A 27,879-nucleotide genomic window follows, 5' to 3' on the forward strand; every position below is an offset into this window, starting at 1 on the left:
ATGTGTGCGTGTACTAGTGCACACACGTAAGATGTGAAACTTCTTTATGACCTTATTTTTCAAAAAATAATTTACTATATTATGCAACTTTACAGAAATACGTCGAATCACGCGTGGTAGGGATAAGAAAAAGATGGCGCGTAACGGAAAAATGTCACGCGTAACGAAAAAATGTTACACTTAACTTTTTTTCCAACCCCGATAAAGAAGTTTCACTTCAATTATTATGCTTATATTTTGGTTCAAAAATTACTGATTTTCTAAGGCAGTGGTTCTCAAAGTTATTCTGTATTAGTAATAAATAATTTAGAATTAACAAGTATGCTTCATAACATTGCCTTGGATAGACGTAGGTAGGTAAGGTTAGGTTAAGGCACAGGCTTTTTCACAATTTTCCATTGTTTGCACATAGTTCCTAAAGGAATTGTGAGGGAGTAGAGAAGGATTTGGGGGTAAAACTAGATGAAATTTAGATTTTTTTGTGTTTTTAAAGATATTTTTATTGAAAAACGTTCTAGGAGAGGTCCACCAGGCTAAGTCTATTTTAATAAGTACTGTTCGAAATCTTTTTTGGGTTAAACTTCACGCTTGTTTCATGATTTATATCTTAAGCATTTTCCTTTATAAAAAAATTAACAAAAAAAAATCTTAATATTTAAAAAAAGATCATTAATGATAAAATAGTTTTAATTTTACAATAATATCTAGATTTACCCGCAAAATACACAGGGTTAAGGCGGATCAAGAAAATGGTGCCTAAATATTTATTGTTAATCTCGCTTTGAGAAACGTGCGATAAATTGTTTCTTCACAAACTGCATACAAACATAAAGTTTAAAATAATTGAGAGTTATTTTAAAGAAATATTTAACATACATAATTAAAAATTACAGATAAACATCATATCAGAATATAAATTATGTCAAAATGTGTGTATAAAAAATACGGGCCAAAGCTATAGGCCACATGTTTTTGAAAAAAAAAAACAAAGGAATCATCTGATGTAGTAAATCGACTAAATCACAATAGCTTATTTCACTAGAAACTTATTAGAATTTAAATTTACAGTTTTTATGCAATACTTGTATTTGTGAAGAAATTATTAATCGTGGGTTTCACACGTATCGCACCTTATTTTCGTCTAGTCCGTAGTTATTGCATTCGATGCACTGAGTTACCACTTCCATAATCTTACCCCGCTATTTAAAAATAACTAATTCATGAAAAAACTTAAAACGATGTTACCAGCATTGTAAATATTGTTAATAGAGGAATTATTAAACATTTGGTTATAAAAAGATAAAAAATTTCAATTTTAGTTCTTTCTAGAAACTAAAATTTTTGTCAACTCAAAATTTTATTCTTACATTAAGATGAGGTTTCTCTTTCTTTCAATAATTTATCTCTTATATCCGCTAAAGTTATGTAAAGAATGTATCAAAATTGATAAAATTGCTTGTATCTGTCACTTGGTGTTTTAACTTAAATATCGTCAATTATGTGTAAATTGTATAATTTCGTTTAATGTAAGGTGAAATGAAATGGTTTTAAAACTATTTCGATTCATTCGCCTGTTAACGTGGAGTGGTGTGGCTAAAATAATGACTACAAAAACATGGAAATAAATAAAAAAAATAAGTTGATTTTATTCGTATTTTTTGTTAAATTTGAGTTTCCCTTAAGCTATTTTCAGTATTTATTAAAAAATATACACAAAATTTAAATTGGTTATTAAATTATTTTCAAAATAATTAAGAAAAATGACCAACATCACTCCACAATGTTATTGTTGCGTAATTTTAGCGAATTGACCAAATTGTTTAAAATGTAAAATGTTTAAATTGTTTCTAGACTATGATTGGCATCCGGGCGGGCGTGAACCACTTGCAGTATAGGCTATTTTATGTACGAGTTTGCAGAATATATTATCAATAAAAAAAAATTTTGTATCGTATTTTTTATTATTTTTGCAAAATTTTAATTGATTTTATTCATAGCAACAATGAACAGTCTGAAAGAAACATCATTTTTTTAAGGGAAACTTCTTTAGGCGCGTTGAGAGTAAAATTTCAAGGACGCATCATGACAATACCGTCACGCAGAGGCGGCTCGTGACAAAATTTTATGGGTGTTCACTTGAAATAAAACACTGAAAATACATGGTGTAAAGCAGTACATTTATCAAAAAAATTACTTTTAAAGGAAATACATACGTCTTTCTTTTTGGTGTGCAAAAATATCTATAACTTAAAGCGACAAGACATTCGTAAATGTATGTTGTTGCTTTCATCACAACCACACAACCACGGTGTTTTCACATATTGTTCAGATTTAAACACACGCGTATATGTTTTCGTTTTTGTCGTACATTTTTGCGTGATCAAGTTCAGGCCGTGGCGGTCCCTTAGCTTTACATTCAAGCCGAATTTGTAACGTTTTATCACACTTTTTAATGAACGCCACATTATAATTATTGTTCATTTTAACACTCACAAGTAATACTGATAACTACAGGCTATTTCAACACGTATTTTATAATTTTAATTAGAAAATTGCATGAATCGCGCGCGTGCATTGAAGTTGACTCCAGTGTTTGTTTATATTATAGAAGTGGCAACTTGCAACGTCGCAATCGCTGTCCTGCCGGGCGGTAAAAACGAACCGGCAACGTTTGCGGGTGCGGCGCTCCGAATTTTGCTACTTTTCCATAGAAAATCTTCTGTTTCACGCGCAGGGCTCTGGCAAAACCCTCTCTTTCACTCCTATTGGATTTCGTATTAGGAAATGTACTAAATCTTTTTTCATTGGAGCGCAATCGTGAGCGCTCCGCTTCGCGCGTTACATAATACAGTAGGTATTATACAGGTGTATGGGATGATGGAACGATGGATATATTCATGGGTATTAACAGTAGTTTTAAAGATTACGATTGATTTTAAATAGTAATAATTAATGTTAATAATTAAATTAAGGAGTATGATTTTATTATAATTATTTATGGGAGTTCACTGCACCAGCGCTCCTTAGGGCGAGCCGCCTCTGCCATCACGTAAGATGACGATCTGAATGTTGCCAAAGAAGTTTCACTTCTGACATGTGTGCTCGGCACACACGCTCTTTTTTTTCTTTGTTTATGACCATCTTTTATAATGTAAAAATTTAATCTATAAAAATATTTTCTGCAAACTCAAGTAATCAATTATCGTGTAAACTACAATGAAACGGGTTTTGACGTTTACTATCTAAACTTCTGAAAATCAATTATTTTTATACAACTAAAAAACTTCATAACTTACCAAATAATTAAATATCTGTTCAAAAATAATTCTAATTGGAACTAAAAGCCCGTTTTATCCCAAACATAAAAATACAGCTAAAAATATATTTTTCGTACATAATCTAAATAACAGTAAGCGATAATTGGTGCTTGTCTCCGGTAACATTTAAAATAAAGGTTTATTTCACGCATAGAGTAAGGGATGCATAGCATTGGGTATGTTAGTGTTAGTTATATGCACTCATTCATGTGATAATTACTTAATCCAGGTTTCGCTCTTTTTGGTTAGCATTTTGACATGAGCATGTTTAGAACACAAGAAATCACAATTTCACGTTATTCATATAGAAAAAATGTGATAGAAAATAAAAAAATGTGTGGCGTGTCAAGGAATGTTATTTTGTTGGAGTACAATTCCAAAATATATGGAAATCGGTTAAAATATCGAATTCCAAAATATACAGTATATTATCAACTCTGTGAGCTTACAGTGCACAAAAATACTTAAAAATACGTGAGATGATTAAAAAAACATAAATAAAAATAGTCAAGATACTAGAAAGAAAATTGTCATATCTTAAAATCTATATCTTAAAATATTATGACGTCTTATTTCCAGACAGATTACGCCGTGAATTGAACTGACTGGCAAATTATGATCGCTATAACCAGCCATGGTTAATTATTATGGTATAATATGAATTTGCCAGTCAGTTCAATTCACGGCGTAAACTGCCTGGAAATAAGACGTCATAATACGGCCCCTGTACAAGCAAACTCATGTCAAAATGCAGCCAACGTATTTAAGGCTTTATTCACAGACTTAATTATAGTACTCCTGTGATAGTTGCAGCGTTACCATACATCGTTCGAACCCACTCACTGAGTGGGGCAGTCACTCACTGATTGGGGCACTCACTGAGTGGGTCACTCACTCGCTGAGCTAGGTAGCTTCGTAGGAACAGCTAGGCTGTGCTAAACTGTTTCTTCAATAAAATATCATAAGTTACTGTGCTGTGTTTGATTTTTTACCCACTGTTTTTGAAACTAGACTTCAAAATATAACCCCTGATAAAACTTTAATTATTCTAAAACCTAATGTATTACTTTTTCAAGCCTAAATTACTGACCGAATTTAATAAGGTACATTATGCACAAAATAGGCAAACTTGCCGCATAGGAAACTCATACTGAACATCACGAGGCAATTTTTATCAAAAACAAACAACAAAACTGTATTCCTAATCAGATTTATGAATAGGTAATCAATATTAGGTAACCAATATTAGTTGCTCAACTAGGTTTTATTCGTATGTTATGTTTGAAAATATCTCGACAAAAGCTAATCCATTGGAGTCACTTTTTTACTGAGATAGATAAGGTTTTGTCGAGCTGTGCATAAACAAAAGCTCATCGACTCGTGACTCAAATAATTACCTATGGGCTTTGGAAATTCCATAGAAATCTAAATAACAAGACACTAGAAGTCGTAAGCGTGCGTGACCTTGTCGCCACTCAGGTGATCTTCACATCACCAGTGCATTCGTCACTGTTCAGTTGCTCTGGAGACCTATGAGTGTATATGTTACGGCTAAAGGTAGGTGAGAACATAAACTTAAGATTAGCCGGCTAAACTTAGGTTTATTTTCGACGAGGTGTTAATGTTAGTTTGTTCTATCTTTAGCCGGCTAAACTTAAGTGTAACCGCAGGCCCGTGGCTAAAAATGTCGGGGTGGGTAGATTTGGTTACTATAATACATGTAAGGAACAGGGCGAGTGTTTTCTGGCACTTCGCCGGCTGCTGCCGCAGCACGCTCGCTGCGCTCGCTCGGCTCGTGCGGGTCTTAAGAGTTCTAACCTAACCTAACCTAGCCACCAGCTTTCTGCCCTGAGTCGGGGTGGGTAGATTTGGTTACTAAAATACATGTAAGGAACAGGGCGAGTGTTTTCTGGCACTGTGCGGGCCCCTCAAGCCCTCCACCGGCCCGGCGCTAACCAAATCTACCCACCCCGACATTTTTAGCCACGGGCCTGCGGTTACACTTAAGTTTAGCCGGCTAAAGATAGAATAAACTAACATTAACACCTCGTCGAAAATAAACCTAAGTTTAGCCGGCTAATCTTAAGTTTATGTTCTCACCTACCTTTAGCCGTGACATATACATGGTGTGTTTCAGCAATTCCCATTGCGGAAATTCTTCCACAAGTTGTAATTATAATTATAAAGGAATAATATTTCATCGGAAAATATATTTTTTTAGAAATAATGCCGTTTTTCCTTAAAATTATAGAATATTTACAAGTATTACGAGTGTCACCATAGTAATCGAAATAACAATGAATGACACAGTCGACCATTCTTATTATCACGTTTGTTCGTATTGGAGCAAAAAGTCTCATATACTTAGGGATGTTATTCTAAAATAAACCGTAAATTCGTGCGTTAGGATACATATTCAAAAGCTTAATTTAATAGATAAGTTAGTTTTCACTAAAATCAAGCTGTCCAATAAAAGGCATAGTTTACTTGTGTGTACTGTTTAGCTTTCGGTTTGAATGTGTTGATTTTGGCGACAGCGGTTTTCATACGAATTATGACATTAAAGCACTTCTATGTGTCTTGTTATTTAGATTTCTATGGGAAATTCGCGAACGGACGGACGTCTTTCGCTTTACATGCCGGGATGACTCTCGGTTCCAATTTATTCTTCAAATATTGTACGATATCTATCTATAATATAAAAATGAATCGCAAAATGTGTTGGTAAGCGCATAACTCGAGAACGGCTGAACCGATTTCGATAATTCTTTTTTTATTATATTCCTTGAAGTACGAGGATGGTTCTTATGTAGAGAAAACGTAAATATGTACCACGGGCGAAGCCGGGGCGGACTGCTAGTTAATTATATAAATTTCGTTTGTCAACAAGTGGTATGCAAATTTATGCATATTAAATAGCTATGATGTAGTTTTTGCATTTAGTTTTAATTAATTGAGACATATGGACTAAATTAATTTATTCATAATAAATGATTATAAAACTAAATTTTATTTAGTGGTCTTATTAATTTATAATTTAATGTTTTGCAGAGTAACAGAGTTACAATGAAAATCGATGTCAGTTACACGGATCATTCGCACATCATCGGAAAGGTAAGATTTTTATTTATTAGTAGGTACCTAGGTATACAGTTTTAAGAATTATTGTGTTTATAGGTTTATTGTTAGCTATATCAAATTTGTAGTCTGTGCCAGTGTGCCTAGAAGTAGGTACATTAGTTATCTAGGCCCTAGATAACTAATGTACCTACCTATCTAGTTCAAGCTTCTGCATACCTACCTACTGGCTATTGCATAATTTACGACGTTTTTATTAGTAAGACCGAAACCATGCGATTTACAATAAATAAAAATAAATTTAGGCAATGTAAAAATAAAAATTGCTATGAACCGAAAATCTTACCACAAAAAAACATTTAAAATTCAAAGCTTTTGCAAGAAATCTCATAATTGATAAAGATAAAGATAAAGATCATTTATTTGACTCCACAACACACACACATTAGCACACAATACAATTATAATATGACAATACAATTCAAACACACGATTAGAACACAATACAATTAGAATATGACAGTAAAATTAAAATATATATATAACTAAATTAAAAGATATAAAATTAACAAGTGGAGCCAAAATGGTAGCCACTCAGCATAAATTGCAACGCAGCTGTTGCAACACAGCATAAATTGCAACGCAGCTGTTGCAATGCGAGTGAAACCGCGGGGAACAGCTAGTATTAAATATTACCTGCACATTATATTGTTCCTGTATTTGTTGGACGTAGGGCGAGTTAATATCTGGTAAAGGCTGAGACGAAGATACTATGGGCAGCTCGAAACAGAATACTAGAGGGGTTAGAGCCTGTAAAATAATAAGATAAGTATATGTATAATCTATACTAATATTATAAAGCTGAAGAGTTTGTTTGTTTGAACGCGCTAATCTCGGGAACTACTGGTCCGATTTGAAAAATTCTTTCGGTGTTAGATAGCTCATTTATCGAGGAAGGTTATAAGCTATATTATATATCATCACGCTACGACCAACAGGAGGGGAGCCACGGGGGTGAAACCGCGCGGAGCAGCTAGTATGTAATAATTAATATGCATAAAAATTGTTTTATTTCATGAGCATATTCATACTGAAAAATTAGGTAGGTATAGGAGTATAGTGCATTGACAATGTTTTTTAAAATGAATACGTAGATCGTCATGCGGGCGGCATTTTGTCGTAGCGATATCATTAAATATTAATTATTTGGATATAAGTACCAATATTTTGATCATAACAATTTTTATCTCAATCGTTATCTAATTTTTAAAAAGAATGTAAGTATATGAAAGTATAAAATATATCAATTAAAATTACATCACTACGATACCAGTGTGAGATACACAAAGATGAAACATATTTTCAAGCGAAACTTCTTAAAATTTCAACGTCGCGTCATGGCAATACCGTCACGATTACGTACGATTTTGGTACATATCTTTGAATCTTGCCAAAACAGTTTCACTTCTGACACGTGTGCTCAAACTTTTTATACATTTATACTCACTCGAACTCTAGCCCTGGCCCTTTCGACCCTTTCCATGTCGCCCGCGATGGACACTTGGTTGCTTTTCTCCAATGCGCTGGTCCGGTTCGAATCCGGGAAATGGATGTGGCAACTTGTCTCTTCCATCACACGCTTTATTGTTAGACCACCCTGTATAATCGTATTTTTATATTACTATTTTAATTATTTTCACGGCATAAATGAAAGATCTATAAATTAATTGCCAAATATGTTACTAATCGTAAAACTCGAGAAAGGCTAGACGTGTATTTCGATTTGTTACTCCTTCACGCAAAAACTGCTTAACCAATTTTCATGAAATTTGGCACACACATAACTTGGATTTACACATAAGTTAGTTTTTATCTCAACGAACGGCAACTATGTGGGTTTTCTTTTGATTGCGCGGGTGAAGCTGCGGGCTAAAAGCTAGATAACAATATTACATAGTAGGATAGGATAGTTCATAGTAGGATAATATAGTAAACTAGCGGTCCGCCCTGGCTTCGCCTGTGGTACATGTTTACGTTTTCTCTACATAAGAACCATCCTCGTACTTCCAGGAATATAATAAAAAAAGAATTATCGAAATCGGTTCAGCCGCGTTATGCAGAGAGCAGCAGAGTTATGCGCTTACCAACACATTTTGCGATTCATTTTTATAAAAGAAAGATGGTGACTGGTGTAAGTGTTATACGTAGTATATTATTATTAGTCTGTGATGTTATTAAAAACTATTGCGCCAAGCGAATGTAAATGCTTTTGGAGTCTTGGTTCCATGTAGCATGAGCTTGAGCTATGATAGTGAGAACATGAAGGGTACCTAGTAAATATGTAATAAATAATCTGTACTAATATTATAAAGCTGGATGAGTTTGTTTGTTTGTTTGAACGCGCTAATCTCAGTAACTGGTCCGATTTGAAAAAATCTTTCGGTGTTAGATAACCCATTTATCGAGGAAGGCTGTAGGCTATAATTATATCATCACGCTAAGACCAACAGGAACGGAGCAATGCGGGTGAAATTATAATAATAGCGCTAATCTCAGTAACTGGTCCGATTTGAAAAAATCTTTCGGTGTTAGATAGCCCATTTATCGAGGAAGGCTGTAGGCTATAATTATATCATCACGCTAAGACCAACAGGAACGGAGCAATGCGGGTGAAATTATAATAATAATAATAATTAGGGCGTAGGGATGTGACGACCCCATCGCCCACGGTTGGAATATCTATTGTCTACGTGACAATAGATATTCCACCCGTGCAATCAGTCAACCCGCAGGACACCTTGTGGCGGGGTGTCGGGGAGTAGCGACCCCGCGGGAACCGAGTGCTCCCGGGGGAGGCCCCTGTCTTCATCTCCGGCTCGCCTTCACCGGCCGGTCGGAGTGAAGCCTGACGAGGACAGGACCCCCACCTCTGGCTTGCCTTAACCGGCCGGCCAGAGTGGAGCCGCGAGAGCTTTTAGCTCGAAGGGTGGATGCGAAGCGTAAGTGGCGAGTGGGCACGTGATGCTGGACCCTCAGGGAGCGCGTGATCGTAGTTTAAAGTCCAGGGACGCCTCTCCACCCTTAGCTGCTCACAATATGTTGCCCCCTTGTCGCACTATTGCAGCGACTTATTTCGGGGGCCCATACAGTGAGAGGGCGAGTCACCACCTGCCAAAAATTTTTTGCTATATCTTAGTAGAAAGGCAGGTGCCATAGTCTTCCATAGTCCTTAATTCCGGTCCATTAACATCCCATTCCATAGCCCAGTTTATTTTATTCCCTTATCTTGCAATAGTCCTACATCGGCCGCGGACTGCCCAGGGCTGTATCTCTATAGTGCAGTCATGGGCAGGCTGCGGCTCAGTGTTAGCAACCTGAAGTGAGCTGATTATCGTACCAGGGGCGTAAAATTATCGTACATTAGGCGTTTTTGGTTCGAAATTATCGTACTTTTTAGAATAAAGTCAATAATAAATAAATAAATCATATAAATTGTAATATTGATAAGTATGCAAGTTCTCTTTAGTTAATCTTTGTTTAACTACCGCTGTCAAATCAACGGGACACTGAAACCCAAACGTTTTACGTGCCCTACTATACATTATACTCTTTGGTTTTACGCGTGGTACAGACTACAGACCTGAACCGATTCCATTTCCACTTTATGTTCAATAAACGCGCCAAGTTTAAAATTCAATCTGACAAAATTTGACTGTTCCCATGAAAGTTCGATATGAAACACGTCAAAATTTCATATTTGTATGGGTGAAATAATATAAATTCTCGAATTTTGCCTGATAGAAATTATCGTAAAATCAGCGTACGATAATAACATGCTATCGTACATCGTACGTAGGCACTAAATTATCGTGTTTGTACGATAATTATCGTACGGTTGGGAACGCTGCTGCGGCTGGTGTCCCACAACACATTAAAATTCTCGAAAGGGCCTCTGCGTGTTGGATCCGTGTCCCCACGTAAGCCTTCCAAAGATCCGGGTACCGTCCTTCTGGTGGTACCCGAGTATTATGGAACAGAGAAACATAATAATTAATTAATAATAAATAAATAAATTATTAATTATTATTAATTAATAATAATACCTGTACATAAATAGTACAAGTTACAAAAATAAATAATAAATAGTGTTTCTAGATTGTTGTTGTGATTTTCACGGACAATACTCAATCTTCTTTACATATTGCAAAAACATAACTATAGCGCGATTTACGAATACTTTGACGCCATCTATCTTCAGCTAAAGTAAATTTTATAAGCTTTTTAATCTTTCCAATTGGACATTTCAGTTTTATAGCATTCAAATGCTTTTTAAATGAGAAAATTTTCATTAAAAAAAAATCGATTTTAGTTTTTCGTTTAGACGAAAGACGCGGGTTCGAATCCCGTTTCGTGATGAGTGATCACGACGTCGAATTTTTTCTATTCTTCAAACATTTCTCAATTTCTCCAATAGCTTATTATTGTATTGACCAATGACCTTAGATTACAAAATTATTTTATTTTGTAATCTAAGGTATTGACAATAAAATTTATAGTTTAAAATTTCTATAGCAACAAGTAAATGGCCTCGCACCCTCATTTAATAATTATGAATAAATTGTTACCCACACTCTAGCGGCAAACATTATTATTACATTAGTGCACATTCTTCTCGTATAAAGATTGAACACGTTACACATCCTATAGTTGTACACATCTTTGTTGTGCATGGTTCGCAGTATCGATTTATGTCGCTACATGTTTAATTGTTTTGATAAATGCCAATTATCAAAATATCTCTATGACAAGTTAGCATGGATGGGAGAGGGTAGCGTTTATGCTACCCGTTCCTCATTTTGCAAATTAGCTATGCCAAGGAGTGTCACAGCTGCTTTCAGGCCTCAGGGGAAGTTTTAAATACTCCGCAACTAAGTGTTGGAACAATCTTCCACCACCCATATTAAACTCCAACTCATTAAACTCTTTCAAACAAAAATACAAAAAATATTTATTACATGAGTTTAAATCCCAACCTTAGTTGTGTGATAGGTTTAACTTTTACTAGGTTTACAAATATTTTATATTATGTAGGTATATTATCTATGAACCAAGACTCCAAAAGCATTTACATTCGCTTGGCGCAATAGTTTTTAATAACATCACAGACTAATAATATACTACGTATAACACTTACACCAGTCACCATCTTTCTTTTATAAAAATGAATCGCAAAATGTGTTGGTAAGCGCATAACTCTGCTGCTCTCTGCATAACGCGGCTGAACCGATTTCGATAATTCTTTTTTTATTATATTCCTGGAAGTACGAGGATGGTTCTTATGTAGAGAAAACGTAAACATGTACCACGGGCGAAGCCGGGGCGGACCGCTAGTCTAATATAAAATTTTATAATCTACGATAGTACATTAAAAAAGTCAACCACCGCTCTGAAGTCGCGCGTAATGTTACGACAAAATTAATTCGTTTGACTTCTTTCATGAAAATTAATGTAGTTCCGTTTTCACTTTCACAAGAATCGTAAGGAAAATTTAAGAAGGCCTGAATCAAATTTGCTACCTATTAATTAGTAATATTGATATAAGTATTGGTAAAATATTGATTGAATTTGATATTTTTGGTTTAAATGGCATTCAAATGCTTTATAAATATAAATTTATAAAGAATAGAAAAAATTCGATAACGAGGCGGGACTCGAACCCGCATCCTTTCGCGCCAAACCGGGGCGGATGCCTGACCAATTCAGCCACTCGTTTTTTCTATTCTTTATAAATTTATAAAATATTGATTTTTTATTGTGTTGTGAATTGTGATTCTAAATGTGTTTGTGATATGCTGTTAAATAGGCCATCCCGCCATTTTCTTGAAATAATTAAATGACAAAAGAAAGAAATAAAACACAAAGATATTTTTTGAAAACTTTATTGAAAAAAAAAATTGGTTCACAAATTACATAGTCATTGGAGACATTCAACAAGTCTTAATGTTACATGTATAAGAATGATACACAGTTTTAAATATTCATATAATATATAAATAGCACAATTACACATGAAATGCTTAATACAATTCAGAATTACTTACAAATACATGGATAAAGACATCGAAAAAATGCAAATTGTACAATTCATTTATTACTATTAAAATCATTTGCTCATTGGGACTCGTTTCCATTTATTGCTTCACATTCATACTATTTTATATGGACATACATTTATTATGTTTGTTCATTCAATAAAAATAACTGTATCATATTTATCTACTTATTTAGTAAGATATATATAGTAATATGAAACGGACTAAAACGCCATCGGTACCAATGATATAAAAAAGGTGCAGATAGGTTACTAACACAACATATTTTGATCTTCTAAAAGGGCATACTAACGCACGCACAACTCAAAGTGGAATCATTCAACTATCGTGAGCGAAAGAAACAACTGATGTAAACCTGGCTAATTAGCAAGATTTCGATGTACCACTCTTGAAGTGCTAATAACCATCAACACCTCTTTACTTATTCATTGATCGGTACAGAGTATATAACTTGCCACAGACTACCTTAAATTTATACAACGGGAATACCCTGCAATCGTAACATCTGTGGCTCGGACACGAAAAACGAAATACTGATCGTAATTTAGGAACTACAAATAGCCATTAAAAATTCGAAATTCAAAAAGTACTATAGATACAAGAGCGTAATAGACACTAAAGCGATATGCCATAGACAAACCTCTTTATCACAGTTGTTGAAATGCACAAATAGCGATGCATTGTCCCTTGTAATAAAGCTAAGTGCGAAACATGGCTTACCCTTAATATCTACGTCTTACTTACAACGAGACTTGTCTATGGTCCACGGAGCTAACGACCCCGGTTATAGAGAATGGCTGTGAATTTCCTAAATACTCGCGTTAGAAAAATAAATAATTGATACTTACGAGAATACTTACGACTTACACTATGGAGTGTGCGGCCCTTGGTCCCGAAATACAATATCTTTTATTGGAAATTATCTGCTTAAAAAGTTTGCTTCAGAACAATATTATACCTATTTAAATAGTATTTTGGAACGAAGTTCATTATCGCCTTGTTAAAGAGGGCTAGACGGAATTAAGACCAAAATTTATAACAACACTTTTTGCTTTAATTGTAAGTTATTTTATAAACTTCGTTCCATCCGTGTCCTGTACCTCTCAAGTTTTTGAAGTGAAACTTCTTTAGCCGCGTTGGCAATACCGTCACATCATGGAGTGAGGCGACGATTTTGGTATCTTTGAAGAAGTTTCACTTCTGACACGTGTGCTCGGCACACTTTTTTATTAATATATCTGTAGTTGTAGATTTTAGAGGGCCGCATACTCCTATGAACTTATGTCTAATTTACAATGAGTCGGGTTCCTATCACTTGACAATCGTGAGTCCGTTGCGCGAGCCGGGACGTCATTACATCACAATATCAGCCTTTTTTTGAAATAAAACTTCACATTTTTAAGCTATTGCATAGCTTCTATCGCGGGCCTTGAGCGCGGGGACCAAAACGAGAAATTCCGTAACGAAAAACCTCACGCTCCCCACGGGGACGGGCACGGAGGTGTGGCTTGAAGGCATAGCATGCAATAGCTTTACCGCGGCAGTCCCCGAGTGCCACACGTCTTTTTTTTAATAATGTTATAAACCTGAATCATATATTAATTGAATTATAAATTTGACAAATATACATACAGATGTCTTTTATCATTGTCACACACAGATGTCAGTTTAAAGTTGCTTTTCGCCGTCTGTATCAATGTATGCTTAGATCTTTAAAATTACGCAACAGATTTTGATGCAGTTTTTTTTTTCAATGATAGTTGAGGAAGGTTTTAGTATATAATTTATTAGGTATTACACAAAGCGGGCGAAGCCGCGAAAGCTAGTATAGTATAATAATTTATGACTCAATTAGTTAATGATTCAGGCTATATGAAGTTTTACCTCTGTGCGTGGCACGCAATAGAAATCACTTTCACAAACTTACTTTGTGCAAGATATACTGTAAAAGCACAGACTAATAATAATATACTACGTATACAAGTAAAAGTAACTTCAAAAATAAAAAAATGTGTGCGTGTACTAGTGTACACACGTAAGAAGTGAAACTTCTTTATGACCTTATTTTTCAAAAAATAATTTACTACATATATGCAACTTTACAGAAATACGTCGAATCACGCGTGGTAGGGAGAAGAAAAAGATGGCGCGTAACGGAAAAATGTCACGCGTAACGAAAAATTGTTACACTAAATTTTTTTCCAACCCCGATAAAGAAGTTTCACTTCAATTATATAGAGACTAAAAGTTGTTTCTATTGACTTTGAAGAATAAACAACTATACCAATATGGTAAGTATTTAAAATAGTCGCGATTTTTCATCAAAAATGAATTAAAATTCATTGAAAAAAATAAATCGCAACTTTGTAATATACAGATTGTAGATACATAATTGAACACGAACATTTATAATTAATAAATAAATAATTTTACTACGAATTTGTCTTGTTTGTACATAACAGATAAATTGAGATAATAATATATCTACTACACGAGGATTTAGAAACTGCATCTTGTATTAAATTTGAAATAATCGAATACAAACATACAATAATTGTATTCAGTTATTTCATATACCTACCTACTTATTCGAGATTTTTATAGACACAAAAAAAACTTTTTTTTGTATTTTGAAGATTCAGAGCTTCTCAAGGAAGTCTAATAGAATGAATACATTTTTGAGATTTAATTTAAACATTTTTGACTGTGTTTTTGACCAATTAATTAATTCTTTTGAATTTTAATGTGCCACTTTCACAGATTTTTTATGATTACATACACTTAGGGTGCTTTCCACCAATAATGTGCGAGTGTAGCGAGGAATTTGTTTCTAATAAAGAAACTATCCTATCGCTTCATTTAGTTTGGAGTTGGAAGCGATACTATTGGTTAAATTTACAAACACATTCCTTTCACTCGCACATTATTAGTGGAAAAGCACCCTTATCCTGCGGTTTCTAAATCCCTTATTTTACCTCCCTAAACCTTAATTTCCTTATCATTTAATGGTTCTTCTTCCTTGCTAGGAACGTTTTGTGGTGAGTTCCAAGCCTGTAGTTCCCCGGAACCAAAGATTGTGAACATTAGAGCACCCGCCGTGTATGTGCCTGCTAGGATGAAGAATACTATCTGCCATTGTTCGTATGTGTTCTGGAATTCAATAAATTATAATTAGTATTTTGTTGGTATCACATAACACATATGGTATCACATACTATCACATAACAATCGTAAATGTTATGACTGTGGTTATGACGATTCAATTTATTTATTTATTTATTATAATTAAAAAAAAACGTCAAAATACTTCTTGAAGAAGTGTAACTGAATAAATAAATGTTTGAGTTTTCTCGTTTGATTTTACGCGAGTAATAAACATTAACAAAATATTTTAATGAATTTTAAAGGCGATTTATTTCGTTAAATATTTACTTTTCATTGTATACAGAGTTAAGTAATATAAAATAGAGATGTAGGAACACAAGGTTTTGTATACTATGCCTTTATGACTAAAAGCCAAAATATTTTTTTATAAAAATAAGCCGCCTTCATATTTTTAAGAAATTTAAATAATTTTCATACATTGGGTAATTCTATGAATATTTTAAAGTCGGATTAAAATAAAACTTACATGATGTTTGGTAAGTTCTCCCACCATGAACGTTGACAGCCAGCCTCCGAATGAAGATAGCGTGTTGGCAATACCGAAAATAGTTCCTGTAAAAATTAATAATTTTTAACCGACTTCAAAAAACACTCATTACCAAAATATTATTTATATGTAGTAGCATTAAGTACGCGAGGAGGAACCCCCTGACGCCGTCGAGCGCCGCCCACGCAGCAGTGGTGAACGAACACCTATCAGGTTTTCTAGCATCACCGATACCGCCCGCTGAGGAAGTATTCTTCACCTCCCCGTCCGCCGTCCGCCGTGCGATTTCGCGTACAAAGTTGCGCAAAGCGCCCGGTGAGGACGGCGTGACGAACGAATCCCTTCGCCACCTCCCCCGTAAAACAGTCGCGGCTTTGTCGCGGCTGTTTAACGGTATATTGCGCGCCGGTCATTTCCCTTCAGTGTGGAAAACCGGTCGCGTAATAATGATCCCCAAACCCGGCAAGAATGCCTCCTTAGCGGGCAGTTATCGACCCATCACCTTGTTGAGCACAGTCTCCAAAGTGTTCGAGTCACTACTGCTGCCTATGCTGCGTCCGTACGTGTCGCCGCGCGCTGAGCAATTCGGCTTTCGCTCGGCACACAGTACCACCCTTCAGGTATCTAGAGTATTGCACCATGTTAGCTCCGCCTTGAACAGGAATGAGAGAGCGGTCGCAATATTCCTAGATATCGAAAAGGCTTTCGACCGCGTCTGGCACGAGGGTCTTATATATAAGATCCTTACCACTACCCAATGCCCCGCGCGGCTCGTGAGGATATTGCACTCTTTCCTCACGGACCGCTCCTTTCACGTTTCCGTGTCCCCCGCCATTTCCCGAAACCACTCTGTGCAGGCGGGTGTCCCGCAGGGCAGCTGTTTATCGCCCGCGCTATACTCCGCCTACACAGATGACTTCCCCTCCCCCGCGCCAAATTCTAATCAAATCCTCGCGCTATACGCCGACGATGTAGCTTTAATCGCCGCATCGTTGAATACAACGCATGCGATGGTTAAGGCGCAACGCTGGCTTGATGAGTTGCCTGCGTATTTCGATCGTTGGCGGATATCTGTTAACGCGCGAAAGACACAGGTGATTCGGTTCGGTGGTTTGACTCCCTCCCACCAACTCACTCTGGCTGGTGAGCAGATCCCATGGTCCGATACCGTCCTTTACCTAGGTGTAACTATTGATTGCCGGCTTCGCTTTAACAGCCACGTGAAGCAGGTAATCAACAAGTGCAAGGCCGCCCACGCAATACTCCGTCCGGTGTTATACTCCGAACTCCCGCTGCGTATAAAGGTAAGCGTTTATAAAACCTACCTACGGCCGCTCCTCACGTACGCCGCGCCCGCCTGGTATGTGTATGTGTGTGAAAGCCTGCGCCGCAGAATGCGCGCGCGGCAGTCACTCGCATTACGCGCTATCGTCGGTGCGCCGAGGTATGTGAGAAACGAGCTAATACGTAGCGATCTCGGTGTAGAAACGCTGGATGAGTTTATCCTTCGTCTCTCCCAAAATATGTTCTCGCGGGCGGACGCTTCCTCTCATCATCATCTCCGAGAGATTGCTCCGCACCGCGCCATTCCCGGGTCGCGTCGTCCAAATCCGCGCGACCTACTACCACCCCCCTCTCCTAAGGCGAACACGCCGTCCTCACCACCGGCATTGCAAACAATGCCGGCGCCCCATACCGCGCTTCCAGCGCCACCTACCGCCCACGCACTCTGTGCGCCCCTTACTATTCCCTCCTACCAAACCTATTCCCACGCGCAAATAGCGCAATCCCTAACAACGCCCCCACCCACGCAAGCCCCGCCTGCGACGGCGCTCACTATCGCGCCGTCTGTCGCCTCACCCTGCATAACTCCTACACAGTCGGTACACAACGTACCCAGCCACTCCACCGCCCACTCCCACGCGCAATTGGCGCCTCCTACCGCTCCCATCGGTTTTGTGTCGCTCCCGGGTTCCCTGTCCGTCCCTGGCTTAAACACAAGTTTAAGCCGGGCTCGAAAAACTAAACACGGGTCGGTTGAGTCATCGCAAAATGCGAAAAGATTAAAGGTATCAAAGTCGGGCACAGTCTCCTATACTGTGCCCCAAATAACTAACACTTTTATTCCCAAACAGGGCGATTCGTCCTCCCAGTAACCCGCCCGTATTAGCGGGCGGCGCCATACACCTGCTGCAGAGGACGAATCGTCCTGAACAGCATCCCCCACGCAGCCTCCTAACGGAGGCCGCGTGTGTGAAGACCCTTGCTTGCTACGCGAGGAGGTTTATTTATTTATTTATTCTTTATTGTACATAATATACAAAACATAAATATTAAATAAGCTATACTATAATTAGATATAATGAAAACACACGGCATATACTAAAAGGCGGCCTTATTGCTCAAAAGCAATCTCTTCCAAGCAACCCTGATTGGTAAGGAATGTATGCTAGAACGCGACTTAACAAATTAAATAAATAAATTAAACATTACAATATAAATATAGTAAGAGGAGGTTAATATGTATGAAACTATACTACAACATCGTTGTGGAACGAATTACCATCTGAGGTGTTTCCAAGCGTCTTTGACAAAGAAACCTTCAAAAAAAGGGCATACAAATTTCTTAAAGGCCGGCAACACATTCGCGGTGCCCCTGACAACGCGAATGCTTATGGGCGGCGGGCATCACTTTCCATCAGGTGACCCGCCTGCTCGCTTGCCCGCTTAAGTATAAAAAAAAAAAAAAAAAAAAAAACTATACCTATGTTAAAAATATGTGGACTACATCGACATATAATGCCATTTTTAATTTCCAAAAAATATGTTATCATGATAATGAATTTTGAAGTCACGGTATAATATTTTAGAAAATGTCAAGGTTCATTGTGATATCAAGTCGTGTTCTAGTTTTTTTTATTTGCTAAACACAATATAAGATAAAATGTTTGTTTGTTTGCAACTTTAATTGTAGGTATCAATAATTTGTTTACATTTCAAATTCAAGGCTTTTTATTCTACTGTCACCAGAAACGGCTTAGCGCTTCTGAACCTTATCTGATATCTAACATATTACAGTAATGAGTCTTCAAAAATGTCAAAAAATTAATGTATCAAAAATGTGGAATCATGTGGAAAAATATTTTTACGTCTTTTTTTTTTCATCATGAATATCAAAGACTTGAAAAAAATGTTACAAGACGTACAAAAAATGTCAAAAAATTATAAAAAAACTTTATTTTTTCGTTTTTTTTTATCTTAATACTACAAAAACAACTTACCACTAAAATTAGGCGCAATATCGAGTCCATTTCCAAGATATCCAGCTGTGACCGCGCCGTTGATCGTCAGAGCGAGTGTGAATATCGCAATCGACCACACGCGGTCGTGACCGAAGAAAGCTTGCGCTATCATTAGTATACCTGCAAGTCATTACAATATAAAATATATTTAGGAAATTAATGTTTTAAAATGCATGTCTATACTAATCAAAGTATAAAGAGGAAAGGTTTTTATGTATGTATGGTTTTCACGCATAAACTACTGGACCGATTTTGATGAAATTTAGTACAGATAATCTTTAGACCCTGAGAAAGAACACAGGCTACTTTTTATTGCGAAATATGTACCACGGGCGAAGCCGGGGCGGACCGCTAGTATAAAATATATTTAGGAAATTAAAGTTTTAAAATGTATGTGTAGGATGTAGGATATAGGAGATGTAAGATTTAGTATAAATCCGTTGTGCCTGAAAAAATCTTGTCCTAGCATTAATAAAGAAGTTTTGGTATGGTTTAGGATGTGATTTCACATCCTAAACCATACAAGACAATTAATAACTGTCCTATGCATGAATAGCTATGCACTTTTATATGCAAAATGGTGCTATATTTTAAATTATATTATGTAATATAATTTGAAATTTCCATGTGGAAATTATATACTAGATACAACATTCGAATTGTTAGTTTTTTCGTATTACACCAGTGGAAATATCATCACATTAATACGTGCTTACTGCAACAAATAAGATTTCGTATTTCGACTATAGGATATAAACCTCCTTATTTCTAAAACATACACAATAAAAGAATATTAAGAGTAATGTACAAACAGACACACATACCAGGCAACCCAACAGCGACGCCCGTGAACAGTTTCCTGGCTGTAGTAGTGGACAATCTGCCGGTTCTTCGCAAAGAGTCAGCTAGTACTGATGATGCCAATGCGCAGAGATACTTGCCCAGGTAAGGAAGGGAGGATAGGAGACCATTCTGTTATAAAAAAATATTTAAATTAAAGAAAATGGAAAAAAAAATCGATCATGAAGCACGACGTCTCAAAAGGTTAGAAAGGATAGACACTAAAGCGCGTCACACACGGTGAAGATACTATATTGAAGATATTTCATCTTAAGATACTGTAATATTTTATATTACAGTATCTTAAGGTATCCGGTATCAGCGTTCTGGCGAAACAGGATGGCGGTTCTACAGGGGTCTTAGTACGCAATGACAAAAAGAAAAATGATGGTTAGAACGCTGATCACGGATAAAATATTATAGTATCTTCACCGTGTGTGACACGCTTAATGGTCTTACCACAAAACAATTTAAACACAGTCTAACTTTAAACTAGGGATCTGTCATTTTAATAGTTGTCTATCTGAAATACGACAAAACTAGATTAAAGAGAACCCGCGCTTAAAGTTAAACCCTGCTTAAAGTTTTTTGTAGTAGGACAGTAACATTTTTGTATATTGAAACGGCAACGGCCTTAAGTCGCTCTGTTTAACTATCAAGCATAAAATACTAATCAGGCAATTACCTGACAATCGTATTGCCATGCTGAGTGCAGTATTAAATTCCGTAAAAGACTTAAGTATCGAGTTTCTTGTGGACTATTCCCATTCTAATAAATAAGTCAGAATACATTAATTTATCAAGTCGAATAAAATGTAAGTATATACGATAACACAGATGTAGTAATAATTGAGATAACTCAACTGCAGTAATAATTGAAGAACTCTAAAATATCTGAATTAAAAAAATATACCAGTCGACGATAATCCCTTAACTACACGTAATCGATTTAAAATGATTTCCCAAAGCACTTAAAATGCTAATCCCCACAGCAATTACGAACTTTCCATAAATTAATTGCTAGCAATTAGGCCTGTGATAATCTTTAAATAGACTTGTATTTATAGTCATAGTATAAAATATAAATAGATAATGCGTGGAATGTACGACCGGCGCCGCGTACTTTTTGTTGTTAATGATCCTATGTTCATTAACCTTATGAAACCTGATCTATAAACACTAGGTAAATCCAGGTTTAATGTCAGTTAAGATTAGAAATCGTGTAGTTTGAGATTACGTTAATCGTTGATATCCTGTTTATTTGGTCTGTGAGATACTTTGTATGTAAGTTGACTTATTAAATTGACAGAAATCAACAATATCGAGGAGTAATCGAAGAATATTATTTCAATATGGTGTGGTATTGGTGTGGTCTCTCCTGAACTCCTGAAAGATTACTAGGCTAACAGTTTTTAAAATTATCAGTTCGTCTTTTAATTATAATTTTATTGGAGAAATCACCTAACAAAACCTTTGATAAACATAACATTCTACTGATAGGCAATACCATTTCTAAATTATCATTTTATCCTCATAACTTATTTTTTCAAATAATCCAACGGTCTGTGACAGTTTAATTAATTAAAAAACGCCTATGAATAATATTATTTATAAAGATATAGATAAAAAAAGGTGATCTATCAAGTCGTGATTACCATTAACGGAATCAAACATGTTTGTGTCAAGTGGCGCCGGCGCATACGGTATCTCAATTCTCAATACATTAACGTTTTATTTAGATATGGCAATTTAACTCGAATTATACTAATCGATGTATTCATAAGATTTCGTTAAATGACGTTTTTATTTTATTTTATTATCATATATATTGTGTACGGAAACTTCCTCGTTTTAATTTGATGTTTTGCGTTGGTGTGATTATACTGCGTACACAAATAGTGTACCAACATACGTATATACCCTCAAAAACTTTCACGATTACAATGTTAGGTCGAATATAATAGTCTACGAATTCCTTCCCACATTACGTACCTATACAACTACATTCAATCGATGCATCCTCTAATAATGCCTATCAATGACATTACAATTGCAACATAACATCCTGCCGCCTTATCAACGATTTCCTTTCCCAAAAACCGGTTGATACCAGTTCTAACTGGCATAAGATTTACGTGTCAAAAGACATCTGGTTATAACTAGTTAGGTTGTTTTATTGATGACACGATAAAAATGTAGATTATACTAATCTTAATTGGGAATAAAAAGTCAATAGTCCTGTATTTAATTACTGTATCTTTATGATTAAAATTTAAAACAAATTGGTACTTTAAATCTATACTAATATTATAAAGCTGAAGAGTTTGTTTGTTTGAACGCGCTAATCTTAGGAACTACTGGTCCGATTTGAAAAATTCTTTCGGTGTTAGATAGCCCATTTATCGAGGAAGGCTATAGGCTATATATCATCACGCTAAGACCAACAGGAGTGGAGCCACGGGGGTGAAACCGCGGGGAGCAGCTAGTAATTAATAACAGACCATAGTATATTAGTAACAGATTATACATAATATTATGAATCTTTCATTTGAGATAAGTGGTTTTGATTAACATTTTAAGAAAACATCTTGTTTTCAAGCAGCTAACAAAATAAGGTTGTCTTAGTAAGGTGTGTATTGGTCTATTCCCTTCATGCCATTGCATCCGTACGATAAATATTATTCCATAGTAATTAAGAAACATAATATTAATTAGGGAATGGTATAGGTACCTACATACTTAGGTACTTAAATTATATTTTTTTTTTTAACTTTACATGAGATCACGTATAATTTAGGTGATATCTGATGTAAATCTTTATAACTTGATTAGCGCATGCCTCAATAAGGTTCACATGTAAACTCTAGTTGTATAATCTGTTAGTGTTAATATTTGTACAGCTTTGTATTCAACATTGTAGGATGTAACACCTCTGCGTATACTGGTATTATGTATTTTATACTGTGTAATAGAGATAAAGTTTATGGGCAAAGAATAAATTTTATAGGGCTGGTTGAAACTTGAAATAGGTATACCAATAATAATATAATATTGTGTTTAACTAGACGATACAATAATTAATCTTATATATAAAAAATGAATCGCAAAATGTGTTGGTAAGCACTAAGCGCATAACTCGAGAACGGCTGAACCGATTTAGATAATTCTTTTTTTATTATATTCCTTGAAGTACGAGGATGGTTTTATGTAGAGAAAACGTAAATATGTACCACGGGCGAAGCCGGGGCGGACCGCTAGTATATTATATAAATTTGAAGAGTATAATATTTGAGCGATAGATTTTTGTATTAGATTTAAGTTTTTTTTTTTGTTTATTAATTAACTTAAACAAAGTTATAACATGCTTATTTTGTTTTAATTAAAGATTTAAAAACACTACAATAAACCCTCAATTTTCGCATAAATACAGAAGACGTATCGATCCAATACGTTTTCAATAATACATATAGAATATAATATTGTGAAATGAATTAAAGACAGTTGGTTAACATTACAATTATTGATATTTTATTTCAGTATAATATGATTAAAACTTAAATAAAATATAGAAAAGAACGTAACTACAAAACAACATAATCAATTTAATGTTAAACCGCTTGTGCAAATAGAAGTACAGTCCGCAAAAATAGTGTCGCTAGGGTCGCCATCTTGTTTTAGTGTGAGGGACTTTGGGCCGGTTTCAACGTATGTTGATAATGTCCATGATAGATAGATACTTGATACATCTACATGATATTTGATACTTTTGATGTGAATTTGTTTACTTTGTTTGTCATTTTAAGTGACGGATAAGTTAAACATAATATTTTAGGATAGTTTTAATTGGAAATCTTTAAAATAATAGTTATTTGACGCGAAAGTCTTAGGTGTTCAAACAGTATAAGTACGTACGGTTATACATTTGCGGATCTTGGTTGTAAGTGTGTTATTTTTTTGTATACTTATGTTCCTTTTATTATCTGAGATTAAAACAGACTTTTAAATATATATATGTCAAGTTATTTATACCAGATTTTTTAAATTTAGAGTCTGTAAAAGTTTAAGAGATTGCGCTCAAAAATAAAACGCTCAGCGATTATTAAAAAATAATGAAGTACCTAAATATTCAAATTACCATCGCCTTCAAATCATTCTCATTAAAATATTTTTCACTACGGTTAACTACCTGGTAACTGGTAATATTGTCTCAAAATCTGATAACAATTTATACCAGCGCCATCTATTTTTGTATAGCGAACATTGTGCATTTTTTGAATATCAGTCCTTTTTAGGACACAATAGGTACATTTTTTCGAAGTTAATACATAGAATTGAATTACACCCTAAACGTGCAGTCGATAGAGATGCAATATTGTAACAATTAAATTTACTATTCACACAAACAAAAACGAGGAATTTTCTGCGTGTGAATAGGAATATTTTTATATTTGCAATTTTATTTTAACCTATCGCTTTTCCTTGTTGGAAAATTAATTTTTGTCAGAAATTACGACACTACTATTTTTCTTTCTAATGCCCTATTGAGATTCAGAACATGGACTTTTTAGGGTTCCGTAGCCAAAATGGCAAAAACGGAACCCTTATAGTTTCGTCATGTCCGTCTGTCCGTCTGTCCGTCTGTCCGTCTGTCACAGCCGATTTACTCGGAAACTATAAGTACTACAGTGATGAAATTTGATGGGAATATGTGTTGTATGAACCGCTACAAAAATATGACACTAAATAGTAAAAAAAAGAATTGGGGGTGGGGCCCCCCATACATGTAACTGAGGGATGAAATTTTTTTTTTCGATGTACATACCCGTGTGGGGTATCAATGGAAAGGTCTTTTAAAATGATATAAAGTTTTCTAAAAAACATTTTTCTTAAAGTGAACGGTTTTTGAGATATCAGCTCTCAAAGTCGTAAAAAGTATGTCCCCCCCCCTCTATTTTTATAACTACGGGGTATAAAATTCTAAAAAAAATAGAGGTGATGCATGCTAATTAACTCTTTCAACGATTTTTGGTTTGATCAAAGTATCTCTTATAGTTTTTGAGATAGGTTGATTTAACTGTAATTTATTATATTTGCTGCTACGGAACCCTTTGTGCGCGAGCCCGACTCGCACTTGGCCGGTTTTATTCTAGATAATAATAGATAATAGATAATTTGAAATAAAATGTCCTTTAAACGAGAAGTTATTAAAATCTAGTTATTTTTTGAAATATCAATATTTATTGCGTATAAAAAATAAAAACAACTTTATTATCGATAAATCCAATAATAGCAAGGCTTTTGCACATTTGAATGTACAAACCTGCTGTGGACCAATATAAAACTTGATGCTGACCACTTCTTGGCTGATGCAATAGGGTGGGAGACTTGCGTGAACTTTAAGTTGCCGTACAAATCTAAATTCTACTGACTTCAAAATAAAGTTCAGATTGGTGCATGGAGAATACATTGAAGTTGCGTCGTAGAACACGTATAGTTACAAAATTTAATTTTAATACGGCAATATTGCAAATATTTTAATGTTTATGGAAATAAATGCATAATCAGTTATTGTAAATTTATCACACAACGACTAGTTTTTGTTTTTCAATACCTACAAGAATCCTGTACGCGGATAAGTATACGAATATTTGCCATTTGCATCCACAAACCCAGTGCCCTCGACTTTTGAAATATGCCTTAAGATAATAATCATAAGGTATTATTTTGAAAAGATGCTTTATTCCACCTACTTGCGAGTGGCTGGTGGTCACGAGATCTAGTTGAAAGCACGTCCACTTAGAAAAACATTATACCAACTCGCAGATTAAAAGTCTTGGCTTGTTTAATAACTCAGACCCCGGAATCACAGACACAATAGAAAATCTATTGTGTCGTTGACAGAAATCCCATATTTAGAAAGGAAAGGAAAACAAGAAACAATTATTTGTACGATACTATTTTACTACAGAGATAATCCGTAGCATGTCATTAAGCACGCGTAATGTGATCTCACTTATCACAAAAAAGTTAATTTCCAAGGTTAATTGCAATAAACTAGCCGCTAACATCAGTTAGATCACACGTGTCGATACTAATAGTTAACAGTAACAAAGTTCATTAGTTATGTAAATGTATACACTGGGGTAGATCCCTTTAAAAATAATAAAAAGTGCAAAAAAATCGCAGTCGGATGAAACCCATTAGAAAAGGAGGGGAATATGATGAAAATTAAAGGAAAAATAAATTACGGTCAATCCGAGTTCGGGAAGTGGGAGGGGGGAGCTTTTAAGAGAAAAAAATGGTTTCTCTCGATTTCCGACAAAACTACAAGTCCTACGGAAAAAAGTTCAATGGCAAAGTTGTAGGTAATAAAAAAATCTACAACTTTTGTATTGACAATTTTTTCACATAACCTCAAAATTTAGGTGAAAAATTCAAAAAACCAAGTTTTTGGTTTTTTATTTTTAACTACTTCAAAATTTATTTTTTTTCTACGACATTTGGTAGAAATTTGCTTTATTATGTCCCAAATACACTGTAATTTATTTGATTGAAAATATTTATTTTTTCGCCTTATTTTGAATTAATACCAAAAAAACAACCTAATTTTCAATCGAAAAGTCACCCGTCAAAATATCAGCTTTTTTCAAAAACTTGGGGTACCTTTTATTCATTAAAATCTCTACTTTCATATGGTGTAAAAAAAATAAACACCACCATAGTAAATGTTCTCAGGAAATGCTTACAAACAGTGTCATAATTAGCTTTTACTAAATCAGGCACACTTCTCGAACTCTATATCTTCTCTTGTATCGGCTTTTCGGTAATATTTCAAAAGAAAAAAAATTATCTGTTCTAAGTATAATATTTTACAGCATATTCAAAAGCAAAATGATGTCGATAAAAACATTTCAGGTAGTTTGAGAAGTGTGCCTGATTTAGTAAAAGCTCATTTTCACACTGTTTGTATGCATTTTCTGAGAACATTTACTATGGTAATGTTTATTTTTTTTTACACCATATGAAAGTAGAGATTTCAATGAATAAAAGGCTCCCCAAGTTTTTGAAAAAAGCTGATATTTTGACGGGTGACTTTTCGATTGAAAATTAGGTTGTTTTTTTGGTATTAATTCAAAAAAAGGCGAAAAAATAAATATTTTCAGTCAAATAAATTACAGTGTATTTGGGACATAATAAAGCAAGTTTCCACCAAATTTCGTAGAAAAAAAATAAATTTTGAAGTAGATAAAAATAAAAAACCAAAAACTTGGTTTTTTGAATTTTTCACCTAAATTTTGAGGTTATGTGAAAAAATTGTTAATACAAAAGTTGTAGATCTTTTTATTATCTACAACTTTGCCATTGAACTTTTTTCCGTAGGACTTGTAGTTTTGTCGAAAATCAAGAGAAACCATTTTTTTCTCTTAAAAGCTCCCCCCTCCCTTTTCCCGAACTCGGATTGACCGTAATTTATTTTTCCTTTAATTTTCATCATATTCCCCTCCTTTTCTAATGGGTTTCATCCGACTGCGATTTTTTTTTGTTTCAAAAATTATCTACTCTAGTCTAGTACACGA

The 27,879-nt window shown here is 35.0% G+C and overlaps 3 protein-coding genes across 5 annotated transcripts in view; all 3 read right to left on the reverse strand.

Moving 5' to 3' along the window:
- Positions 1-27,879, reverse strand: part of garz (Sec7 domain-containing protein garz) — a 437,193-nt gene that overhangs the window by 110,107 nt on the left and 299,207 nt on the right. The gene's annotated exons all lie outside the window — the stretch shown is intronic.
- LOC149481273 (protein bicaudal C homolog 1-B-like) lies at positions 6,975-8,069 on the reverse strand. Its single transcript, XM_089706177.1, has 2 exons — positions 7,903-8,069; positions 6,975-7,205 (listed from the first exon to the last, which is right to left on the reverse strand). The coding sequence occupies exons 1-2, from the start codon at positions 8,026-8,028 to the stop codon at positions 6,990-6,992; spliced, it is 342 nt and encodes a 113-aa protein (XP_089562303.1). The 5' UTR covers positions 8,029-8,069; the 3' UTR covers positions 6,975-6,989.
- LOC149481274 (sialin) overlaps positions 15,105-27,879 on the reverse strand; it is a 70,000-nt gene continuing 57,225 nt past the window's right edge. For all 3 annotated transcript variants that reach the window (XM_089705600.1, XM_089705599.1, XM_089705601.1), the window contains exons 9-12: positions 20,287-20,434; positions 19,442-19,582; positions 16,140-16,225; positions 15,105-15,658 (exon numbers count right to left, since the gene is read on the reverse strand). In XM_089705600.1, coding sequence (XP_089561726.1) covers positions 15,488-15,658; positions 16,140-16,225; positions 19,442-19,582; positions 20,287-20,434 — 546 coding nt within the window. In that variant the 3' untranslated portion in view covers positions 15,105-15,487. The remainder of the gene's footprint in view (positions 15,659-16,139; positions 16,226-19,441; positions 19,583-20,286; positions 20,435-27,879) is intronic.

The sequence above is a fragment of the Colias philodice genome, chromosome 17, assembly GCF_061535455.1.
Source record: "Colias philodice isolate Cphi_HAF_F1 chromosome 17, ilColPhil1 Martin Lab GWU primary, whole genome shotgun sequence".
NCBI lineage: Eukaryota > Metazoa > Arthropoda > Insecta > Lepidoptera > Pieridae > Colias > Colias philodice.